Source organism: Macaca nemestrina, chromosome X, assembly GCF_043159975.1.
Source record: "Macaca nemestrina isolate mMacNem1 chromosome X, mMacNem.hap1, whole genome shotgun sequence".
NCBI lineage: Eukaryota > Metazoa > Chordata > Mammalia > Primates > Cercopithecidae > Macaca > Macaca nemestrina.
In genome coordinates this window covers 24,128,120-24,153,934 of record NC_092145.1, presented here as the reverse complement: position 1 = coordinate 24,153,934, position 25,815 = coordinate 24,128,120, and the positions used below count along the sequence as shown (strand labels likewise).

The following is a 25,815-nucleotide window of genomic DNA, read 5'->3' as shown; positions in this document are numbered from 1 at the left end:
ATACTCCTGCCTGGGGCTCAACAACAACAGAGTAGAAAATGTAGGAGAAGCTAGAAATGTAACTTCAGCAGGGGATATTAGTAGAGGGTCCTCCCAGACCTTACTACTCCATCCACATAGTATCAGCTCAGGTCAAAGAGCTACCTTGCACCTTCTCTATGTCAGGCACCATGGTAAATTCTGGAAGTATGGAAAAATGAAGGCATGCACAATCTAGGAGTGAGAGACATCCCAAACATAGACAATATTTTAGCTAAGACATGTGTCAGAAGGCACCCTGTTGGTTGAGATTAGTAACTCAAGCTAACTGAGATTCAACCATGTCTATATATCAGATTTATCTTGGAAAATAAAGTGAGAAAGTCAGGAAGATGGCCTACCTTTCCTGTTTTCTTAGTTAGGAAACATTATTCAAGAAGACCTCTGGTGGAGGAGGGCTGGAGAACTTTTCATATAACTATTTTCAAAAAGGTAAGGAACTTTCCATTTTCTTAGGATTGAGGGGGGGATATCTGGCCTTGCCTCTGTCGCCATTATAGATATCTATTCCATTGGTGTCCCATTCTTCTGAAAAGGACAAAGATAATGATCCTGCACACCCTAAATCTTTCCACCTTTCTCACATCCTCCATCTTTATTCTCATTCTTTCAGGTAACATTAAGTAGCCAATTGGCATCCATTTAATGAATAGTGGCAAGAAGGAAAGATGGACATGGACAATGTCACAGCAGTGTTTCAGTTTCTCCTTATTGACATTTCTAACTATCCTCAATGGAGAGACATGTTTTTCACATTGGTGCTGATAATTTACCTCAACACATTGTTGGGGAACAGATTTATGATCTTTCTTATTCACTTTGACCCCAACCTCCACACTCCAATGTACTTCTTCCTTAGTAACCTGTCTTTCTTAGACCTTTGCTATGGAACAGCTTCCATGCCCCAGGCTTTGGTGCATTGTTTCTCTACCCATCCCTACCTCTCTTATCCCCGGTGTCTGACTCAAATGAGTGTCTCCTTGGCTTTGGCGACAGCAGAGTGCCTCCTACTGGCTGCCATGGCCTATGACCGTGTGGTTGCTATCAACAATCCCCTGCGTTATTCAGTGGTTTATGAATGGCCCAGTGTGTGTCTGCTTGGCTGCTACCTCATGGGGGACATCACTTGTGCTCACTGCCATGCTCATCCTATCCCTGAGGCTTCACTTCTGTGGGGCTAATGTCATCAACCATTTTGTCTGTGAGATTCTCTCCCTCATTAAGCTGGTCTGTTCTGATACCAGCTTCAATGAACGTATGATCCTCATCACCAGTGTCTTCACCCTGCTGCTACTATTGGGTTTGTTCTCCTCTCCTATGTACGAATTGCTATGGCTGTCATAAAGATTCACTTAGCCCAGGGCAGGCTCAAGGCCTTTACCACGTGTGGCTCTCACCTGACCATGGTGACAATCTTCTATGGGGCAGCCATCTCCATGTATATGAAACCTCAGTCCAACTCCTCCCCTGACCAGGACAAGTTTATCTCAGTGTTTTATGGAGCTTTGACACCCATGCTGAACCCCCTGATATATAGCCTGAGAAACAAAGATGTTAAAGGGGCAATAAGGAAAGTTATGTTGAAAAGGACATAAGCCTTCTTTGCTTCTAAATGTCTAAAATAACACATCATCCCCGATGGAGAAAATGGTTTAAAGGATGTAACTTTATCTTTGGAAGTGATTGACATATAAGAAGCTTCAGGAAGTGCTCCCACCCCAAATATTATTCCTACTGAGAGTCGAATTGCCATTAGAGGTATTATTTTTGCTCTTTCTTTACGTAGAATATTGTTAGTGGCTACCCATTAGGTTACTCACCTTCAGGTAAATGAACTTATCAGAGTAAATTTATCACTGACAGAAGAGACCTATACAGCAAGAGAACCTTCTATAACTGTTGACAGCGAGTGAGGCATAACTGAAATTAGAAAATAAGGCAAAGAATGGTATAATAAAAGGCCAGAAGACAAATGTCAGAAACTTTACAACTTTACTGAAGGTAAGCCCTGTTACGTAAGCACAATCTCCTTGTTCCACTTAATCTTGGAATCATGAGAAAAATGATCATAACTATTTCCTACATCTGTGTAGAGTGTTTTATCTTTGCTTTTTGTTTTTCAAAACATCTTTCTAATCTATTAGTCTATTTTATATTCCTAATTTTCCTATGGAGTTGGTAAGAACACCACCACAATTTCCCCCTGTATTAACAATGAGGAAACAGAGTAGACATTGAGACTCATCTAAAGTCATACATAATTGATAGTGGAGTCAAAATTAGAATTTAGATCATATATATGCCACCTCTGAACTTGTAAAACTAAGTCTGTAAAATTATTTGGAATCATAGAATTCTAAATGCAGCTACCATTTATTGAGAACTTATGATATGCTAGGTGTTGAGCGAAGCTCTCTATATCTATTATCACATAGAGTTCGCACAGTGGTTCAATGCCATGGCACTATTATCCATCCATATTTAGAAGTGGGGAAACTGAGTGATTTGCCCATGGCCACAGAACCAGTACTTAAATCTAGGTCTGGTTGATTCCAGATCCCACTTACTATATCTAAAGGCATAAGAAACCCTAGAGATGATTAATGTAGTGATATTTTAATCCACTTTATCATGACATAATTTGTATACAATAAACTTTGTCCAATTACAGTGTGCAATTCTATGAGTTTTGACAGATGCTCACAGAATCACCACAACAATCAAGCTACCTAACAATTTCATTACCTACAGAAGTTTCCTTTTGCCCTTTTGTAACCCATCCCTTCCTCCCTCTACCCCTAATTCCTGGCAACCAGTGATCTGATTTCTTTCACTATACGTTAGTTTTTGTTTTTTTAAATATTGACTATAAATGAAATCATGCAGTCTGTACTCCTTTGTGTCTGGGTTCTCTCACTCAGCCTGCTTTTGAGATTCATCTGTATTGTTGCATGTATCAGTAATTTGTTCCTTTTTATTGCTGAATAATACTTATTTGTACACATTAACCACATCTTAAAAACCCATTTTCTATTGATGGACATAATGCAACGTTTTTCAAATCTTGATTTATATCGTTTTTAGGGACTTAATTGTGGTGCCTGGAGCCTGCTCATGGGGGGTCGTTTCCTGTGAGCTCTTTCATTTGAAAAGGGAATTCTAAAACTAAAAGGAAAGGTTTTGATAAACAATGATCTATTACAGATAACTGATTTTAGATGAGAAATCTGAGCCTCACTGAATGTGGAGTAAATTTCCCAAGATCATGAAACTGTTTGGAAGCAGATCTAGAACGAAGACCCAGATATCCTGTCTTCTGGTCTCACTTTATTTTGGGGCTCTACCACACATGATGAAGTCATCTCCCAAGCAGCCTTTTCTACCTGTTTGTGAGGAACCAGACACAAACAGGTAGCAAAAAATAAAATACACAGTACCTAGCACTGCTGAGCAAACAGATACTCAGTGTGTTCCTCTTACCGTGACTGCTGGGGGCTGATGTGACATTGTATGGTGTTGCAAAGGGAGTACCATGGATACAAGGAGACTGTCTCACATGTTTACTAACTAAATGAAAAATAATTGAGGATGAATAAGCCACTTATCAAAACAGCTTAATTTCAAAACAGCTTAATTTCAAAACAAATGCAAGATTTATTCAAATTGCATACATTTTTAAAGGTACACGGTACTCTTCATCTCTGGAATATGTTTTAATATCAAGAAAGAAAAAAATTCAGAAAAAGGCAAATGAATTCTATCTTTAATTATCCATTTAACAAACATTAGGTTTCTACTTTAAGGCAGGCACTGTGGTAGGTATTAGGGTAAGTCTCATGCTTTGTGCAAAATGTTCCTTACTATCAAGATAAACCTTTCAAGCAAACATTGTGAAATAAACATAAACTGGCACAATCAATGAAATATTAAAAGAATCAAAGAGTGCCTTTGCATAGAGGAAAATTCAGAAATCAGGTGGAATATTAAAAGTATAGGTTTTAATGATTCTGCCTTTGGAGGGAAAAATATTCCACTCTTTAGTATATGTTGGTTTACAGCTTAAAATGAGATGCTCATTTTCAGTAATGGTCTCTCTACTACAAAAGAGTATAGCTACGTCACAAGGTTCTTTCTCCCTTTATTGACTTGTTGGTATGGGCACAGCCTACAGACAGAGTGACATAGTAGAGTCTGGAGATGAAGGCTATGGAATTGATTCTGCTACTAACTAGCTGTGTAACCTTAGTTATATCTCTCTCTGGCCTTCAAACTTGCACATCAATATAACAGGAAGATTGTGTTTAGCTACCTAAGGACCTCTCTAGTTCTAACATTCTGCATCCAGGTGTTATTTTATATAGGGCTTTCTCTTGTTTTCTTAAAAAAATGCAAGCATATCATCAATTTACTCTGCAACTTGCCTTCTCCACTTGACAATATATCATGAACATTCATCCAGATCAATATATATAGATCTACCTCTCTGACTTTAAATGTTAGCTTTGACTGAAAAAGAAGGCGCCGGGCGCGGTGGCTCAAGCCTGTAATCCCAGCACTTTGGGAGGCCGAGACGGGCGGATCACGAGGTCAGAAGATCGAGACCATCCTGGCTAACACGGTGAAACCCCGTCTCTACTAAAAAAAATACAAAAAACTAGCCGGGCGAGGTGGTGGGCGCCTGTAGTCCCAGCTACTAGGGAGGCTGAGGCAGGAGAATGGCGTGAACCCGGGAGGCGGAGCTTGCAGTGAGCTGAGATCCGGTCACCGCACTCCAGCCTGGGCGACAGAGCAAGACTCCGTCTCAAAAAAAAAAAAAAAGAAAAAGAAAAAGAAGGCAAACACGGCAGCTAGTTAACACAGCTCTGGCCCTTCCAGCATTAACATTCAGTTTCTAAGCACTAACTCTAGAGGCTATCTAATTTTACACTGATATTAATTTATTTTAAAGATAAAAATGAACTCTGTGAGGGTGTTGTGAAATGAAATCGATGCTGGGCTTTTGAAAACTCCTGAGATTGAGTAGTGCTTCTCTGCCTGATCAATCACAAGGATCCCATGAACCCTTCCACTGGACTCCTCCTTACTCCCCATCCCCAATGGCTGAGTAGTGAAGCTTACCTTGCTTCACCCTGGAAAGTAAGATGGAAAGACTGTGTTGAAACTAAGGTGGTTCTGTCAAAAGTTGAGAAGAAAGTTTACAAACTGAAAAGCAGGCTCCAAACGATCATTTCCATTGAAATACTCATGGAGATTTCAGAAAAAGATACAGTGCCCCATTCATAGGATTTGGGTTTTCAGTCGAAGAGAGGCAGTGGAGTATAACTATTTAGAGCACAGGCCCTGGGACCAAGCTGGTTAGATTCAGTCCTTCCTTCTGCCACTTCTTCACTCAAGTTACCCTCTGCTTTGGTCTCTTCTCCTGTAAAGTGTCGCACTCAGATTTTGATCAGGCAAACAGAAACTACTCTATAGTTATTTCAGGAAGGCATTTAACACAGAGAATTAAGGGCCTACAAAGCCTTTGGAAGGGCTATGAGAGAAAAGGTAAGGGAACTGCCAGCAAAATGAGACAGTTGTTGGAATTGCAGGAATCATGGGAAATTTTAGAGATTGTTAGGAAACTGCTGCTAATGACGTCACTGAAGCAGATGTTTCACAGGAGAATGCTCAGAAGTCACTTAAATCTTTTCTGATCAAGCACACACACCTAAACAAGATGTCAGGAAGAGCAACGATGGTGTCTACTTCCTTTCTGCTTGCCAAGTTTCCTGCAGGTGCCTCTCATGGGCAGAATCCAAAACTGAACTTTACTGACAAACAAGTGTGGGAAATGTACTTCCAAACTTAACAATACAGGTGAGAGCTGGAAAAAGCAGGGATAGTGTTGAATGTGACTTCATAGGTTGGTTATAAGAATATATATGATTCAATTTATGTAAAATGAAGCACTTAGAACAATGTCTGCCTATAGCTAGAGTTCAATAAATGTTAGCTATCACGATGGTGTCCAGATTATCTGCACCTAAGATGCCAGGAATTGAAGTGCCTACTTGCTTTCTAAATAGTGCATCCTGAGGCTGCTCCTTCAATTGTCCATTCAAGCATTCATACATATAGCATCCATTGAACACATCTTTATCAACTGCCTACCAGATAGTGGGTACCATGCTCATCACTAGGGATGCAGTGGTGAAGGAAACATACTTGTTCCCTTCCCTCAAGGAGTTCACCTCAAAAGTAGAGAGGCAGACATGTACACAGGCAACACTATTTTGTAAAGCTATATCTTCCTAATTCTTATGTTGGTAAAGAGCTTTACAAACTTTACAGTTTATTTTATTCTTGAACACATATTACCTCCTATCATCCTCAAAATAATTTAATGAGATAAGCAGAGCAAAAATTGCTATAAATATTATTAACTGTCATTTACAGATGACAAAATATTTAGAGAGGCAATAATGTTATCAAGGTCAACAGTTAGTAACAGGATTGGGGTTGGAATACAATTCTCCTGATACCTAGATTAATGATCTTTCTAATGAGAACCTGATGCATTCATGGAGTCCTTGGAAGAAGGGTAGGAAGAAGATAAGATTGTTGATGAGCAGAGAAAGGAAGACACAGCAGGTTCAGATTGTCTAGGTTCCAAATAGCTAGGTTCTGACACTTACTAGCTATACGACCTTGGGCAACTTTCCACCTCAGTTTCCTCATCTATAAAAGGAAGACAATTATAGGACTGACCCTTGTAGGGTTGTTAAGAAGATTAAATCCGTTAATTTATCTAAAATGCTGAGAACTGTGGCTGAGACATAGTAAGCCCTCAATAAACGTTAACTATGTTTATCATTGTTATTGAAGTTGTTATTATTATTGAATTCCCAATTGACGCAAAAGTAGTTGACCCCCATCTCACTGAGCACCTTCTCCCTCTCCTCTTTTTCTCCACTAGTAATGAGCATAGTAACTGTTTCTAGTTAAGTGTGAACAGCAGGTCAAACACTTTACAGTGCAACATCATGAGCGACTGGGAAAAAAACGTGCTCAGGCGTCAGGAAGTCTGGATTCTAGTCTGGGTTCTGCCATTAATGAGCTATGGAACTCTGAGTGAATCACTTAACCTCTCTGGACTGCATCTGTCATACAGGGGAAAAATATATTCCTTAACCTACCTCACAGAATGGTTGAAAGGTCAAATGAGATCATATATGTTAAATGTTAAAAAGTTAAAAGCACATAACAAATGCTACATGATGGTATTATCATTATCCTCAGAGTTAATCTCTCCGTCTCCTTCTCACTTACCCTTGACAACCACTCACTGAATTTTATTGAGTCTTGTTCTGAAATATCTCCTCAACCCACCCCATCTTCTCTGTCCTCAGTGCATCTGTCCTAGTTCACTGCTTTATCAATGCTTACCAGGATGACTGTAACACACTCCTAACACACGCCTAACACACTCCTAACACTAGTCCAGTGTTACTTCCTTCTAAGCTAGCCATCCAATCACTGTCTCCAGAGTGATTTTTCTAAAAGGAGAATCTCATCAGTCTCATCATGTGATTTCACCCCCTGAATAATCCCACTCCCAGATTAGAAATTTCCAGTGACTCCCTATTACTTACAGGATATGTGACATTAATTGAAGCCCCTGCTAGTCTCTCCATCCTCATTATCCACCTCATCTCCACAGACCCCACGCTCCAGGAAGACAATACTTTCTTTCCCTGAACCTTTTATGTAACAGTGCTGCTATACACACTGTTCTCTCTGCCTGCAGAACCCTCTCCACTTTCTATGCCTGGTAAAATCTCAGTCCCCCTTCAAGAACCAAATCAAATGCTATTTCCTCAGTGAAGCCCTCCTCGGAGCTCATTCTAACTTGTTTAAGCCTAGGTGAATTATGTAATTCCATTTCCTTTGCTGAATAGCATTTTGCTTGACTCACAATTTGATACATTTCGTGCTGTTTTATAATAATGCTTGTTTTTGGAGTGTTTATCCTTAATTAGATCATAAGCTCACTGAGAGCAGAAATTTTGTTTTGTTCATCTCTGTCTCCTTAGCATAGTTCCTGGCACAGAGTGCATGCATAAAAAGAATTAATTAAATGTAAGTGCCCACAAATGTTGCTCAAACTATTTGTGGTAAAGGACAGTTTTTTAAAAAATTTCCAAGCTGTTGCAGGCTGATATTTGATAAAATACGATAAAAAAAAGTCACAGCAATATCAAATCACTTTCATAGTTACTAAATGTTTACTTTCAATTCTGTCCTTATCTCACTGCAAACATTTTGAGTAGCACTCAGGTAGACTTTTTGCAAAGATGCCTTGCTCCTGCCTCCTAAAATCTGGATAACTAATTTGGGAATTTAAACAAGCATACACATAAAAATAATAAACAAGTGTATCATGTATTCAGAGCACAAACTGGGCAAGAAATCAATAAATAAAACTATTGTAATTAGATATGTGTATAGATGTAATAAATTAAAGGGGCAGTGAATGAAAGGGTGCAGGATTATATTTAGACAGCGACAGTTTGCATGGTACCGCAAAACTAATCTGGGAAAGCTTTAGGAAAAATTGGGATTTCCAGAAACTACTCAAATCAAAGATGGCTGAGATGGAGCAGGGGAAGTTGGGGAAAAGTGAAGAGAAATAGGAGATCTCCAATAAACACTGTTTGCAGAATTTTATTTACCTAAATGCTTAATTGAAAGTTTTCATAAAGTCTCACTAGATAGTGGCCATTACCCACCCCACTCATTTATTACCTTCTTTTTAATTATTATTTTACTTTATGTTCTAGGATACATGTGCAGAATGTGCAGGTTTGTTACATAGGTATATATGTGTCATGGTGGTTTGCTGCACCTATCAACCGGTCATCTAGGTTTTAAGCCCCACATGCATTAGGTATTTGTCCTAATGCTCTCCCTCCCCTTGCCCCCGACCCCTGAGAGGCCCCGGTGTATGTTGTTTCCTTCCCTGTGTCCATGTGTTCTCATTGTTCAACTTCCACTTATGAGTGAGAACATGCAGTGTTTGGTTTTCTGTTCCTGTGTTAGTTTGCTGAGAACACTCATTACTTTCTTGAGCCATGTTGAGAACCCTCTCAAGAAACAGGGAACTCAGTAATTATCCTAGGAATGGCCATACTCCTTGGTAACTCAAGAGCAGAAATGGAGTTTACAATGTTAGTCAAAAGTTTCATCATATAGTCACTAATGAAGCCTTGGAATTAGTGAGCAAAAGCCACATGTAATTTAATGACATAAAAATAACACTCCCAAATGAATACACACCTTCAACTCAGTAGTGAGAATTAGTTGCCTTTTAGGGACCTGGTCCTTGAAGTCTCTTCAGTGAAACTGCTTCATTGAAGCCACAATGAATAAACTCGGAAGGTAACATCAGAAAACGTTTAAGATTGTCCTCTCCTTCTACTGTTCATATTTTGGACCCATTGGTTCCTAAAATGCTGAACAAAATCAAGACACAATCCACTGTAAAAGCAAGTTAAGAATCGTATATCCTGGCAAGAAGGAAAGAAGCCATATTTTTCTCTTGGAACAAATCAGCATGAATATGTGGAATGGTCAGTCTTGACATGGATCTCCCATGATGCAACTGCAATTCACTCCCCTTGAAAGAGTCTAACACCTCAGTGAGCTGATGAAGTTGCAATATACAAAGGGCTATATTAACCCAACTCAGAGAGCTTAGTCAATTTTGTCATATTTATTTATTTATTTATTTTGCTTTTTGCTATTCAGGTGAGTACAATACATTCAATTCCAAAAATATTTGGTGACTTCCTGCTATGTGTCAGGAAGTGAGCCACGTACTAGAGTTATAGAAATAAATAAAATATAGGTTCTGCTTTCAGAGGGCTTATAGTATAATCTGACCATAGTGCCTTGTTTGTATCTTCATTTATTCTTCTTTCTGCCCTCCAGAAAAGAAAGACAACCAACGTGTTCACTTTGTCATGAGTGATACTTCCTAAGTGAGGCCTCATTTTAATATAATAGTAGATAATACATATATAGCACTAGAATTCTATGATATATATACTGCAGTTATCCCAATTTTACAACTGAGGAAACTAAGGTATAAGCAAGTGGAACAAGCTACCAATGTCGCATAGTGCGTCAGTGATGGATCCAGGATTCAAACATGGCTGCAGAATCCATTTTCTTAACCACCACTCTATACTGCATGATACGGATAATAGAAATTCCTGCCTGTAAGCACTATCCCTTTCATAAAGTATATTTTGTGCTTATGGGAGCTTTCTGAGGCGCTCAGGGAAAAAGGATGATACTCCACATGTCCCTTAATTTTAATATTGAAAATGAAATGAATCCTCCTGGGAAGCACACTCTTGTCTTGCATGGTAGGTGGGACCAGGAAAGCCTGTTTTGAGAAACTTGTGTGAAGAAAAGCCATGAAGTGTATCCAAAATATTTCTAAAAATCAAAAAGCTGTGAATTTCTGTGTGGGTATCTCTACATATGTCTAGTTAGTTTAGAAAGATTCTGGCTCTCACAGTGCTAAAACACTGAATTATTCAATAAAAAATATATGGTTAGTCTGGTGAGATGCATTTAAATCACATAAACACAAAAATGTGTTGTTTTCCCACTATTTATGCTGGCATTTGTTTAGTTTGTTTTGCAGTCTTTAGGACTATACGATGGTGAGGACTGTAAGCCAAACTAAGGCTTTATGATAAAACATGTCGTCATTCTAGTAGAAAACTTTATTACCCTTTGAAAAAGTATGTACCCTGAAAGTCCCATTCTTGTAACATTATTTGGAAACCAGGGTTGTGGTGTCACCAATGCATAAAGGCCAGATTAGCTGACTTCTGACTCAGTTTCAGTCTAATAACTCTATTTCAAGAACCATTTTCTCTTCATATTTATTCTGTTTTCTGATTCCGAATCTGGGAATATCTACAGAACAAAAAGGAGCATTCTACTTCTCATTAAAGGAAGCCAAGGATCTCCTTGTAGGATGACTCTGTAATGAGTAGAAACAACTTTAGTTAGAAGTTGCACAGCAGTTAAGTTTTTTTTTTTTTTTTTTTTTAGATTGTCTGCCCTTGGTTCTGATTCCTATTCAGACTCTCCTTGTTCTGCATCAAATTTTATTGAGGATCCTGATATAATCTATTACTTTACTTCCTGAATTACTTGTCCATAAAGGTCTTTTGCCTTCTGAGACATGGCATATGTCTTGAGTAGAGAATCTAAAAAGATTATCTATGCCATTAACCTGGATGATACTTCCTGCTGCCCAGCTCCTAAGACAAACCTTTCCATCCACAGCCTGCTCTCACCAAAACCTGATACTTGCCTCATGAGTCTCTGTAATTGTATACTATAAAGACTCAATATTCTGATTTGTGACTAGAACTTGATGGCTGGATATTACAGAGTATCTAGGAAAAAAATGTTGACTTTAATAATGAGCTGGTCTGTGATAGGATTTTTACTTAATAAAACCAGACCAAACAAAGTAAATAAAAATTTGGATGGATGAAAAGGTGTAAAGATACGTTGTTTCTGGCCAGGCACAGTGGATCACACCTGTAATCGCAGCACTTTGGAAGGTTGAGGGGAGAGGATCACCTGAGGTCAGGAGTTCAAGACTAGCCTGCCCAACATGGCGAAACCCCAACATGTAATTCTAGTCTCTACTAAAAATACAAAAATTAGCCATGTGTGGTAGGGCATGCCTGTAATCCCAGCTACGTGGGAGGCTAAGGCAAGAGAATCACTTGAACCTGGCAGGCAGAGGTTACAGTGAGCTGAGATCATGCCACTGCACTCCAGCCTGGGTGACAAAGTGAGACTCCGTTTCAAAAAAAAAAGCCAAACAAACAAACAAACAAAACCACTTTGTTTCTGTTTCTAAAATGATCTTCATTTTCTCACTTCACTATACCACCTTCCCTCCATGCAAAGGGCAAATTGTAGGATTTTAAAAAGGCAAAGCATTGAAATTTATTTCTGAGCTACAAGGCATTCATAAGACTGAAAAACATGAGATCCTGTTGCTTATCATAGGCTTTTCCCCCTCAAACATTTATTTTCTCCAGCCAATTTAATGCACTTTCAGTCAAATCAATTTCTTGACATTAGGTAAGATAGAAGAGCCAAATAACTGGCACTGATTCATTCAACAAATGTGTATTAAGCCCATATTTTGTGCCAGGCACTGTGTGAGGTGATGAAAATAAGCCAGTGCACAGGACAGTCAGGGCCTCTTCTGTCCCAAAGTTTATAATTTAGTAAGAAGACAGAAATTAAATGTCACACCAATACATAAATACAAACAGTGATAAGAGCCATGCAGGAAAAGTTCAAGGTGCGATGAACAATTGTAACAAAAAGATCTGATTTTGATTTGGAAGAAGGGGTGGTGTTAAAGCAGACTTTTCTTAAAAAGTTCATTTTCTTTTTTTTTATTATTATTATTATACTTTAAGTTCTAGGGTACATGTGCATAACGTGCAGGTTTGTTACATATGTATACTTGTGCCATGTTGCTGTGCTGCACCCATCAACTCGTCAGCACCCATCAACTCGTCATTTACATCAGGTATAACTCCCAATGCAATCCCTCCCCCCTCCCCCCTCCCCATGATAGGCCCCGGTGTGTGATGTACCCCTTCCCGAGTCCAAGTGATCTCATTGTTCAGTTCCCACCTATGAGTGAGAACATGCGGTGTTTGGTTTTCTGTTCTTGTGATAGTTTGCTAAGAATGATGGTTTCCAGCTGCATCCATGTCCCCACAAAGGACACAAACTCATCCTTTTTTATGGCTGCATAGTATTCCATGGTATATATGTGCCACGCTTTCTTAATCCAGTCTGTCACTGATGGACATTTGGGTTGATTCCAAGTCTTTGCTATTGTGAATAGTGCCGCAATAAACATACGTGTGCATGTGTCTTTATAGCAGCATGATTTAGAATCCTTTGGGTATATACCCAGTAATGGGATGGCTGGGTCATATGGTACATCTAGTTCTAGATCCTTGAGGAATCGCCACACTGTTTTCCATAATGGTTGAACTAGTTTACAATCCCACCAACAGTGTAAACGTGTTCCTATTTCTCCACACCCTCTCCAGCACCTGTTGTTTCCTGATTTTTTAATGATTGCCATTCTAACTGGTGTGAGATGGTATAATAGTGGTTTTGATTTGCATTTCTCTGATGGCGAGTGATGATGAGCATTTTTTCATGTGTCTGTTGGCTGTATGAATGTCTTCTTTTGAGAAATGTCTGTTCATATCCTTTGCCCACTTTTTGATGGGGTTGTTTGTTTTTTTCTTGTAAATTTGTTTGAGTTCTTTGTAGGTTCTGGATATTAGCCCTTTGTCAGATGAGTAGATTGCAAAAATTTTCTCCCATTCTGTAGGTTGCCTGTTATAGATTCAATGCCATCCCCATCAAGCTACCAATGAGTTTCTTCACAGAATTGGAAAAAACTGCTTTAAAGTTCATATGGAACCAAAAAAGAGCCTGCATCTCCAAGACAATCCTAAGTCAAAAGAACAAAGCTGGAGGCATCACGCTACCTGACTTCAAACTATACTACGAGCCTACAGTAACCAAAACAGCATGGTACTGGTACCAAAACAGAGATATAGACCAATGGAACAGAACAGAGTCCTCAGAAATAATACCACACATCTACAGCCATCTGATCTTTCACAAACCTGAGAGAAACAAGAAATGGGGAAAGGATTCCCTATTTAATAAATGGTGCTGGGAAAATTGGCTAGCCATAAGTAGAAAGCTGAAACTGGATCCTTTCCTTACTCCTTATACGAAAATTAATTCAAGATGGATTAGAGACTTAAATGTTAGACCTAATACCATAAAAACCCTAGAGGAAAACCCAGGTAGTACCATTCAGGACATAGGCATGGGCAAAGACTTCAAGTCTAAAACACCAAAAGCAACGGCAGCAAAAGCCAAAATTGACAAATGGGATCTCATTAAACTAAAGAGCTTCTGCACAGCAAAAGAAAAAGTTCATTTTCAACAGAAAACCACACGCTGCATGTTCTCACTCATAAGTGGGAGTTGAACAATGAGAACACATGGACACAGGGAGGGGAATAACACACACTGGGGCCTGTCGGGGTGTGGGGAGTGAGGGGAGGGAGAGCATCAGGACAAACAGCTAATGAGTGTGGGGCTTAAAATCCTATCAAACCATGACGGATTGGTAAGTGCAGACGTATACCTATGTAACAAACCTGCGCGTTCTGCACATGTATCCCGGAACTTAAAGTTTAAAAAAAAAAAAAAAAAAAAAAAAAGCTCCTTTTAAGCTGAGATATAATATCAAGGATTATTAAGAGTTCACAAAGCAAGAAAATAGTAGGAAGAATATTTCCAGCACAGAGAACACAATGTGCAAAAGTCCTGAAATGTGAACAAGCTTGGAGTACCTCATGAAGACAATATGGCTGGAACACGATGAGCCCAAGAAAAGACAGTGCAAGATAAGGTTGGGGTCAGATCGTTTAGAGTCTTGTAGGTTTTGGTAATAAGTTAGATTTTATTCTAAGTACAATTAGAAGCCCTCAAGTGGGTTTTAAGCATAGACAGGATATGGTCATAATTGTGTATATTTGTTAAAGTTGATTCTGGCTGCTCTGTGGAAAATAGACTATAGAGAGGCACGAATGGAAGTAGGGAGACCTATTAGGCAACTCATGTATTAGTACAGATGAGAGACAATGGTGGCTCTGACTACATAAGCATTATAGGTAGATTTGAAATATATGTAGGAGGAAGAGCCGATAGGACTTGGTGATTGATTGGGTATTCAGGGTAAGGAAGAAGTGAGAGTGAACTGGGCACACATTTTATGTCATGGATGTGAAACAGCTAGAGACAAATATCCGTAGTGGGGAAAGGATAATTAGCAATTCTGTGATTCAGGAATCTGATTACATTTGAACAATAAGATAGCACATTTTCTTTAAGAGGAATGTTCAAAAGTGAAGTCCAACTTCCCTCATTTTAAAGATGAAGAAATTAAGACTCACAATGGATTGTGCAACTTAGCAAATTAATCTTATGCTGTACATGAATGTTTTATCTCCCAAATTAAAACATAAAGATCCAAATGACATTACTTGTTTTGTAGACATCTCTTCATAATAGCACCCAATATAGAGACTGAGGATATAGCAAATACTCAATAATTGCCTCTCAAATTAAAATGAATTGAATTCCTTCTTCTTTTTTGGCAGATAGAACAAAATGGATATTCTGGTTATTGATAATGGCAGTGAAGTGACAGAGTTCATCCTGGTGGTTTTGTCCAACCATCCAAAATATCAGATTGTCTTTTGTTGCACCATGGTAGTGGTCTACCTGATCACATTGGTTAGTAACAGTCTCATTATTGTTGTGGTTAAAGTTGATGGGCGGCTTCACACTCCTATGTAGTTTTTCCTAAGCAACCTGTCCTTCCTTGATATCTGCTACTCCAGCAATTCAGTACCTTTTTTGTTGTTCAATGGTTTAAGAGACCACCCCACCATTTCCTATAATAGCTGTTATGTCCAGATGACCAGTGCTATTTTTCTGGGGATGACAGGGTGTCTTCTCCTTGCTGTCATGGCTATGATAGATTTGTTGCAATCTCCAATCCCCTGTGCTACATCATCATTATGAACAATAAAGTCTGCATACAGTTGGCCATGCTGACCTGGGCCAGTGCCTTCCTTATGTCATTGATACCAATCATTGCAATTCCTGCCCTTTTGTGGACACAGTGTCATCAACCATTTTACCTGTGAGGTGCAGGAATTGTTGAAGCTTGTCTGTTCGGACACCCCAGGCAGACTCATCCTCGGTCTAGTCATCGGCATATTCACCTTGCCCCTGCCCTTTACCTTCATCCTCTTCTCCTATGCTCACATTGTGGTTGCTGTGCTGAGGATCAACTCTGCAGAGGCCAGACTCAAAGCTTTCTCCACCTGTGGATCCCATCTGACTGTGATCATCATATTTTATGGGACAGTCACCTACATGCACTTGAAACCTCAGTCAAGGGAATCCCAAGACAAGGGTAAAGTCATCTCTGTATTTTTTTGAAAGCGTTTTTTCATTATACTTTAAGTTCTGGGGTACTTGTGCAGAACGTGTAGTTTTGTTACGTAGGTATATACATGCCAGAGGAGCAGCATCAAAATGATAGCATATCTGTATTTTATGGTGTTGTGACCCCTATGTTGAACCCCCTCATTTACACCTTGAGGGACAAGATGTGAAAAATGTTGTAAGAAAAATAATTAGGAAGAAACAGCCCTAAAAGAGTGTGAATATCGCATGGAGGCTCATCTAACCAACAGTTTGATATTGACTTGTAAAACTAACAAGGTAGAAATACTAAACAACATTTTATAAGATAATTAAAGTGTTTTCTCTATTTCCAACAGGCATGTAAAATGTTTCCACTCAGAAAAAAAAAAATGTTAAACTTTTATAGTACCACCCATTTAAGTAGTACACAGGGCAGCCTTGAAGGAAAGTTTTAAAATAAAATAATAATTAGCACATTTTAATCCTGAACAGTTTGATTTTATTTTACTAAATTGGAAATATTCTATTATAATAGTAATATGCTGAGATCCCCTTTTTTAGGTGAAAAAGAGCAAAGTTGCAAAATCTACAATTCTTATCTCAATGCTCTTGGTGTAAAATGTGTCATAACCCACACTTTGAAGTGATGGAGGTGAGTAGAGAGAAAAAAATTACTTAACTATTATATAAGAGTCTGCATAGAGCCGGGCGCGGTGGCTCAAGCCTGTAATCCCAGCACTTTGGGAGGCCGAGACGGGCGGATCACGAGGTCAGGAGATCGAGACCATCCTGGCTAACACAGTGAAACCCCGTCTCTACTAAAAAATACAAAAAACTAGCCGGGCGAGGTGGCGGGCGCCTGTAGTCCCAGCTACTCCGGAGGCCGAGGCAGGAGAATGGCGTAAACCCGGGAGGCGGAGCTTGCAGTGAGCTGAGATCCGGCCACTGCACTCCAGCCTGGGCGACAGAGCGAGACTCTGCCTCAAAAAAAAAAAAAAAAAAAAAAAGAGTCTGCATAGAAGGTCCTCTGCTAAAGCAAGGAGGCCTACAAGACTGTGATCCTACTAAGAACTGGAACTAATAGACACTATGGAAAATGCAATTACATGTTTTGATCAGTAGATAGGGCTACAGTGTGCACTATTCCTTCCAACTTCCAAAGATGATCTAAAGGTGTTGACCTTACAAACACAGCAAATTTAACTCAGGAGGAATGTCTTTTAAAAAGCAAATATATACAGTATTTTAAAATTATAATGTTAATTATTTAAAAGTAGACAAAAGGGTAGAGAATAAATTTAAAAATCACCTATAATCCCAACACTCAATGAGGCTTGCATCAGTTTGGGGTTCAGGTACGCATGTATTTAAGTCTGCTATGCACAATTATTTCAGATTTAGCTCATCACTTTCCATCTATACACCTCAGTTTTCTCATCTATAAAATGGGGATTATAAGAGTGCCTACCTCACAAAAGTGGTTTTGAAAATTAAATATGATAATACAAGTCACATTTCTATCACAATGTCTAGCATATGGTGGACATTGAATATGTGTCAGCCAAAAAAATACCTGTCAATTTGCTTTTTAAAATCCACACCCATTGTATGAGTGGTCATTTGCCTATGTCTATACCAATAATGACTGTATCATATAAAAATATTCCATGACAATATGACAGACTGAAAATTTGTGTTTATTATCTTATTATCTTTGAGGTTGGGTCAAAATGTCAATGAGTCAGCCCAACTTTGGAAAAAAGAAAATACTGAACTCATTAACATATGACTAATAAAAGCTTCCAAACTTGTTTCAATCTAATTGACTCCACCATTGCTTCTGGATACATCCTGGTAGGTACACCGCTAGTTGGATCTATTCTATTTCACTCTGGTAAGCACTCCTGGAATTAACACTTTATTGGTCAGCAACAGAAGCTGACTGAAGACTATTTTAAGTGCAAATGAAAATGAGAAAAGCATGGGAACCCCAATAAAGAACTCTTTGGAAAAGGAATCTAGGGTGTTACACAAATTTTGTTGTAACATTATCAATTTAATCCTGAAAAAATTATCATGTAAGTTTAATTTCTGATATTTTCTAATCCTTCTCATTTAACCTAAGGCAACCCTGAAACTAGAAGGAAGGTACTATTAACTAACAAGAAGACACAGTGAGCAGATGAAGTCAAACACTAGAGGATAGAAACAAATATGATTCCTCAGATGGAAGGGGAAAAATGGGAGGAAAACTGCAAGCCTAATACTTATTAGAGTTTGATCATTTTCATTAGGAACTAAGAGGAGGTAGAGAAGAACAAGAAATGAGATGTGCCTTGTGCTGACAGAGAGAAATTTATTGGGGAGAGGCAGGGACCTTTTTAGCTGTGAGAGAAAAGTAGACAGGTAAACTAATTTCTTTCCTTTTGATTACTTCAGGGAGAAGTTAGACAAGACTCTCTCTAGAGAGAAATGTGTTACATCTGGAAGTGGAGAACAAGCTACAGGAAGGTTTCTAACATGAAGTCAAGACTCTGGATGAGTAGAAAGTGTAAGAAATTAAAAAAACAACTGTTCAGTTATAGTTGCATGAGTCAGGTGCCTTTATATTAAAAGTTTACCGTGAAATTTGCCTTCTTCAAATCTTCCTTGTATTACGAAATAAACAAGTCTGAGTCATAATAAATAAGCAATACTTTAGAACCACCCTAAGCCTTGGGAAATTTGTTTAAATTTCTTACCTCTGCCAAACAGCAGTTATGACTCGTAGCTGATAATGGGCAACTCTGTGTCTCTGCACACCGTCTCCTCATAAGGTGTGCCAAAATCACAAAACAACATCTTAGAAGGTTGAACTGACCCCTTAGAAAATCAACATCGCTGAGAAAAGAGCTTCGTGCTGTGTACTGGCAGCAGCAGAGCAAACAAAATGCACTTGAGAACCATAACCACAACTTTTCCAGGAAGTATTTCACAGAAATAAATTTAAAAATTTGAAAAAGATTAAGAAGAAATCATTGAACTTTTAGTCAATTTGTCAACAACGCCAGGACTAAGTAGTAAGAAAATAAAATTAATTACCTACAGAATGGTCCTTTGGTTTTAACAAGTCATGAAAGCAGAACTAGTCAATCTACCATTTTCATCATATAGAAAGGAGTACATAGAAAAGTGCTCATTTGTTCCTGCAGTTTTTTGTGGTCGTTGGCTCAATTAAAATAATCATCAAATAAAGTTTTTCACCAATGCATTTGAGTCACGGTCCTGTATGCCCATATCTGCTTGTCCACATATATACATGGACATATACACACAGGCTTTATTGTCAGAAAGACCTGAACTTGAACAATATATTTTAACCCCTCTGAAATTCTCGTTATCAGCTATGTAGTATAGAATATAATAACCTCTACTTCACAGTGTTGCTTATGAGAATAAGATAAACAGTGTAAAACACTTAGTACAGTACTTGGCAAATAGTAAGCACCTTAAAATTCTTTATTATTTTTACTATTCCCTTCCCATTTTTATTACTTTTAATTGACATATAATAATTATATATATTTATGGGATACAGTGAGTATGTGATAATCAAATAAGATTAATTTACACATTCATCACTTCAAACATTTATCATTTCTTTGTGTTGAAAACATTCAAAATCTGCTCTTCCAGATATTTGAAAATATACAATAAATATTGTTGATTTCAGTTCCTCTGTAGTGCTACAGAACACTAGAACTTATTCCTCTTATCTAGCTGTACCTTTGTACCTGTTGACCAAACTTTGGCTATCCTCCGTTCCTCAAACCTTTCCCCATCTCTAGTAAACCACAATTCTAGTTTCTACTCCTATGAGATCAACTTTTTTGCATCCACATATGAGTGAGGACATGTGGTATTTATTCTTCTGTGCTTTTTGCATAATGCCCTCTAAACTCATCCATGTTGTTGTGAGTTACAGAATTTTGTTCTTTTTATGGCTAAATAGTATTCCATTGTGTATCTATGACACATTTTATTTATCCATTCATATTTTGATGGACACTTAGGTTGATTCCACACTTTGGCTGTTGTAAATATTGCTTCGAAAAACCATAGGAGTGTGGATATCTTTATGATGTGGTGATTTTATTCCCTTCAGGTATATACCCAGAAGTGAGATTGTTGGCTCATACAGTAATTCCATTTCTAGTTTTCTAAGAAAACTTTATGCTGTTTTTCCATAACAGCTGTTCTTATGGTGATCATCATTAGTATTATATAACTCTAGTACCAGAGATGCCCTTATATTGAAAGGCCTAATTTATTCTGTGTGTAGCAAGGTTATCACACTTTTCTTGACTAAAGCTCATACAGGGAATTATGGAGAGCATACACAGGCATGTGTGTGTGTGTCAGGATGTAAGTGTTAAAGGATGTTTCACACTTTGCCCCTTTTTGCACCTTACTTCACTTATTCAACCAATATTTATTGAATATATTCTATGTGTTAGGTGATTTGCTAGCACTGGGGATCTACAGGAAAAAAAGACAAATTTCTTGCTATTTGTTAGTAAGGACTAAATGTTTTAAAATAAAGACATTAAGCAGGCTATCACATTTATAAACAAAACAATTTAAGAGCATAAGAAGCACTCTGAAGGAAACAAACAGAAAGCTAGAGCAAAGAGCAATGAGTGAGACTTCTTTTTGATAGAATTTTCAGGTAAGAGCTCTCAAAATAAATTATATTTAAACTGAGACTGAAGGATTCACATTAAATGCTTAGTACAAATTTTGAAGAGTGAGGAGATGAGTGTACCAGAATGAAGGGGAAAAAAATGTAAAGGCCTGAAAGAAAGAAAGAACTGAGCATGTTTAAGGAACAGGAAGAAGACAAGTAAGTGTAAGTTACGTGAGCAAGGGAGTGGGTAGGTTGTATGTCATCCATTCCTTCATTCATCCATTCAACAAAAATAACAACTAAACACAAACACACATGCTGTGGCATGAATTCCTCTATTTTTCTAGTGTTTGCAAAACTAGAAAAATAGAGGAATTCATGCCACAGCAATATATGAAGTTTCCAATTTCTTCACATCCTAGCCAATGCTTATTATTGTTTGTCAAGTTTATTAGAGCCATCTTAGTGAGTGAAAAGTGGTATCTCATTGTAGTTTCGATGAGCATTTTCCTAAACACTAGTGGTGTTGCATATATTGTCGTGTGCTTATTTGCCATTTGTACATCTTTTTTGGAGAAATGTCTTTGTATATCATTTGCCCATATTTAATTGGATTATTTTTCTTTTTATTATTGAGTCGTAAGAGCTATTTACATCTTCCAAATACAAATCCCTTATGGGATATATGATTTGCAAACATTTGGTTCCACTTCATGGGTTGTCCTTCCAATTTTTTGGTAATGTCCTTTAAAGCACAAAGTTTTAAAATTTGATGATGTCCAGTTTGTCTACCACTTCCTTTTGTGGCTTATAATTACGTTGTCATATCTAAAAAACATTGCCTAGTCTGATGTCACAAATATTTATCTCTATATTTTCTTTTAAGAATTACAAAATTTTAGCTATTAGAGTTAGGCCTTTGATCCATTTTGAATTCACTTTTGTATATAATGTGAGGTAAGGTTCAAACCTCATCCCTTTGCATGAGGGAATGATGCAGTTCTCCCAGTATCATCTGTTGAAAAAAACTATTATTTCCCCCATCTACTTGTTCTGGCACCTTGTCATACCATATGTGCATATTTATTTTTGGAAGTTCAACTCTACTTCACTCACCAATGTGTCTGTCTTTAGGCCGGTATTACACAGTTTTGATTATCATATTCTTTTACTAAGTTTGGAATGGGAGACTGTGACTCCTCCAACTTTATTCTTATTTTTCAAGATAGTTTTGGCTGCTTTAGATCCCTTGCATTTTATATCAATTTTTGGTTTCTTGCATTTCTATATGAATTTTATGGGTTCTGTAAAATTCCAGCAGGGAAATAGACAGGGATTGTGTTGAGTCTGGAGATCAATTTGGTAAGTATTGCTATCTTAACAATATTAAGTCTTCCAAGCCATGAAAATGGAAAGTTTTTCCATTTACTTAGGTCTCCACCTTCTTTCAACAATTTTTGTAGTTTTCATTGTATGTATCTTTCACTTTATGTGTTAATTTTATTCCTAAGTATTTTATCCTTTTTGACATGATTATAAATGAAATTGTTTTCTTAGTTTCACTTTCTGGTTGTTTATTGCTAGTGTATAGAAATAACATTGATTATGTATATTGATCTTGTGTCCCACAACCTTGTTGAATTTATTAATTCTAATAGCTTCTGTGCACTCTTTAGGATATTCTATATACAGGATCATGACATCTGTGAGTAGACATAATTGTACTTCTTCCCTTCAAATCTGGATGTTTTATTTCTTTTTCTTGCCTAATTGCTCTGGCAAAAATTGTAGTACAATGTCAAAAGAACGTGGCAAAAGTAGAAATGCTAGTCTTCTTGATCTAGAGGGAAAGTTTTCAGTCTTTCACCACTAAGTTGATGTTAGCTGTGGGTTTGTCTATAATAAAATTGTTTATCTTAAAGTCTATTCCATCTAATATTAGTTTAGGTCCACCAGCTCTATTATGGGCACTTTCTACATACTACATATTTGTCTGTACTTTTATTTTCAATCTATTCAGGTGTGTGAATCTAAAGTGAGCTTCTTGTAGATAGCATATAGTTGGATCATGTTTTAATATTTTTTAATACCTTTGGTCAATTTCTGTCCTTTTATGTAATTATTAACGATAGGATTTAAATATGCCATTTTGTCCTCTTTTTTTGTATGCTTTATATTCCACTTTTTCCTGTATTTCTCCATTACTATTTTCTTTTGTGTTAAAGAGACATTTTCTAGTATCTCATTTTAATTCCATTATTGTTTATTTTATGATATTTTTGAGCTATATACTCAGTGGTTGCATTAGAGATTACAATTAACATCCTAACGTATCACAATCTACTTTGAATAAGTAACACTTAAATTCCAATAGTTATATATAAACTTAGCTTTTATATAACTCAGTTTCTTGCTCATTCCTTTGTCATAATGTTGTCAGATGGATTTTATAAGCGCATTAACACAAATTTGTAATGATTTCATTAGGAAATTGTCTTTTAAATCAGGAAGGAGAACAAAAGAGTTAAAAAATCATTTATACCTTTTTATTCTATATTTATTTTTGTAGTCATTTTAACAGTGTTTTTTATTTCTTCCCATGGATTTAAGTTACTGTCTAGTGTTCTTTTATTTCAGCATGAAAGACTCCTTTTAATATTTCTTGTAAGTCAGGGTTGCTGGCAACAAATTCTGTGAGTTTCTGGTTATCCGGAAAATTTTTTATTTTCTCCTTCATTTTCCACCTAGCAAAGGATAGCTTTGCTAGATATAGAATTCTTCATTGACAGCATCTCTTCTGTATATTTTAAATACGTAAATCCACTGCCTTCTGGGCTACATGGTTCCTGATGGGAATTCACTTGTTAATCTTACTGAGAAACTTTTGTGCATGATGAGTCACTCTTCCTCTTGCTGCTATTAAAATTCTCTCTTTGCTTTGGCTTTTGACATGTTGATTATGATTTATCTAAGTGTGGATCTCTTTGAATTTATCCTACTTAGGAAATGTTGAGCTTGTTAGATGTATAGATTAATGTGTTTGGTCTTATCTGGAGAGTTTTCAGCCATTATTTCTTCAAATATATTTTTTTCTTTTATCTCTTCTTCTGGAACTTCCATTATGCATATATTGGTATGCCTGATGATGTCTCACAGGTCTCTGAGTTTCTGTTAATTTTTTTCTTGTTATTTCTTCCTGTTTCCCGGACAGTATACTCTCAATTAACATATATTCAAGTTCACTTATTCTGTCACCTGCTTTCTCAGATGTGCTATTGAGTCTCTCTGATAAATTTTCCATTTTATTCTAGTTATTCTAGATAACTAATTATTGTTCTTACATTTTTCTTAATTCTTTAGACTTTTTTTTATTTCTTTGAACATATTTGCAATAGTTAATTTGTAGTATTATCTGATGAGTCTAACATCCGGGCTTCCTTTGGAACACTTCCTGTTGATTGCTTTTGTCTGTGTGTACAGAACACACTTTCTTTTTGGGGGGCTCATAATTTTTTGTTGAAATATGTACATTTTAAGTGATATAATGTAAAACTCTGGAATTCAAATTCCTCTCATTCACCAGGATTTGTTACTGCTGTCTATTGCTTTTGTTGTTGTAGCTATTTTATTATTAGTGACTTTCATGGATTATTTAAAGTCTGTATTCTTTGTGCTGTTCAACTACTGAATTGTCTGCCTGGTTAGCTTGGTAGTCAGCTAATGATTGGACAGAGATTTAATTAAATGTCTTGAACTAATAAGTCTCCTAGCAGTGACAGAGGAGCTCTGTTTGTATATTGTGACACACATTCAATGCTCTCTCAGGCAGTTTACAACTCGGGCTTAACCCTTACACCCTGCTTGCACAGAGCTTCCAAGTGAACCACAGGCAAGAAACAGGATCTTCTCAGGGCTTTCCTGGACATTCACATAGTCTACGTGTATCCATGTGTGGCCTTCTAGATCCTATGAGTGTGCTAAAACTTTTCAAAGCTCCTTATGGCCATCTCATCCACCTGTTTTTCTTTTTAAGTATTTTAGTCAGTCTTTTGTTAGTAACAACTGGTAACACCACCTCAAATAGCTGCACTGCTAAACAACTTCCACTGATTCTTTTGGCAAATGTCCTGGGAAAAGGGTTATTTACCGAGTGACTTATTAGTCAGCCCAAATAAAAAGAACCCCAGAGAATGTGTTTTTCAACAATCTATTAGACAAGTCAAATAGTGGCAATTCTGTGGGGATGTGGTTTGGGGGAAAATTCAAACCTGTTATACCCTTTCCCATGGTGGCTAAGCTTCTGGTTTTCATGGCTGCTATCATTGTGAGGCTGTTGATTTTCAAAGCTCTCGTGAATTTAGACAGAACAAATGGGATTCGGGTGAATTAAAACACCACGAAGGCCACTTCTCATTAAGATGATGTTTTCTTTCTTGAGTAAATGCTTCCTAGATTATTGTAAATTTTTTATTAATTTCCAGAGTTCTAAAAAAGTTTGCTTTGACAACTGTTGTCAGTGTTTCTATTACTTTTATAGAGAAGGAGAGTTTTGGAATTACTTACATCACTATTTTGGAGGTTCTTCTCAAGGACTTTAACTTTTGCTTTGAAGGAAATGGTAGGTCTTTAAAGGTATTTGAGAAGTGGAGTATCCTGATTCAACTTACATTTTAAAAGGGTTACTCTGACTGTATGAAGAATCAACTTTAATGGATCAAGAGCAGAAGCATAGAGACTACTTAGAAGAATATTGCAACAACTTAAATGAAAGTTGATGGTGGCCTAGAACAAGGTGGTAATAAAAAGTGGTGGGAAGTGACAGGATTTTGAAAATAATGTGAAGGAAGAATCACTAGATTTAATGATGGATTGGATCAGGGTTGTGAAAAAAAGGATCAAAGATGACTCAAATGTTTGTGTTCTAAATAACTGGAATAGAGAATGGACATAATGAAGGTGGGGCTATCAGAAAA

At 37.4% G+C, this 25,815-nt stretch overlaps 1 protein-coding gene and 1 pseudogene across 1 annotated transcript; both read left to right on the top strand.

The window, feature by feature from the left end:
• Positions 1–707: 707 nt before the first annotated feature.
• On the top strand, positions 708–1,634 carry LOC105481437 (olfactory receptor 13H1). Its single transcript, XM_011741052.3, is given in 3 exon segments — positions 708–1,112; positions 1,114–1,330; positions 1,333–1,634. Coding segments are annotated over 3 exon segments (924 nt in total).
• A 12,626-nt stretch (positions 1,635–14,260) lies between these two features.
• LOC139360665 (olfactory receptor 13H1-like) overlaps positions 14,261–25,815 on the top strand; it is a 33,910-nt pseudogene continuing 22,355 nt past the window's right edge.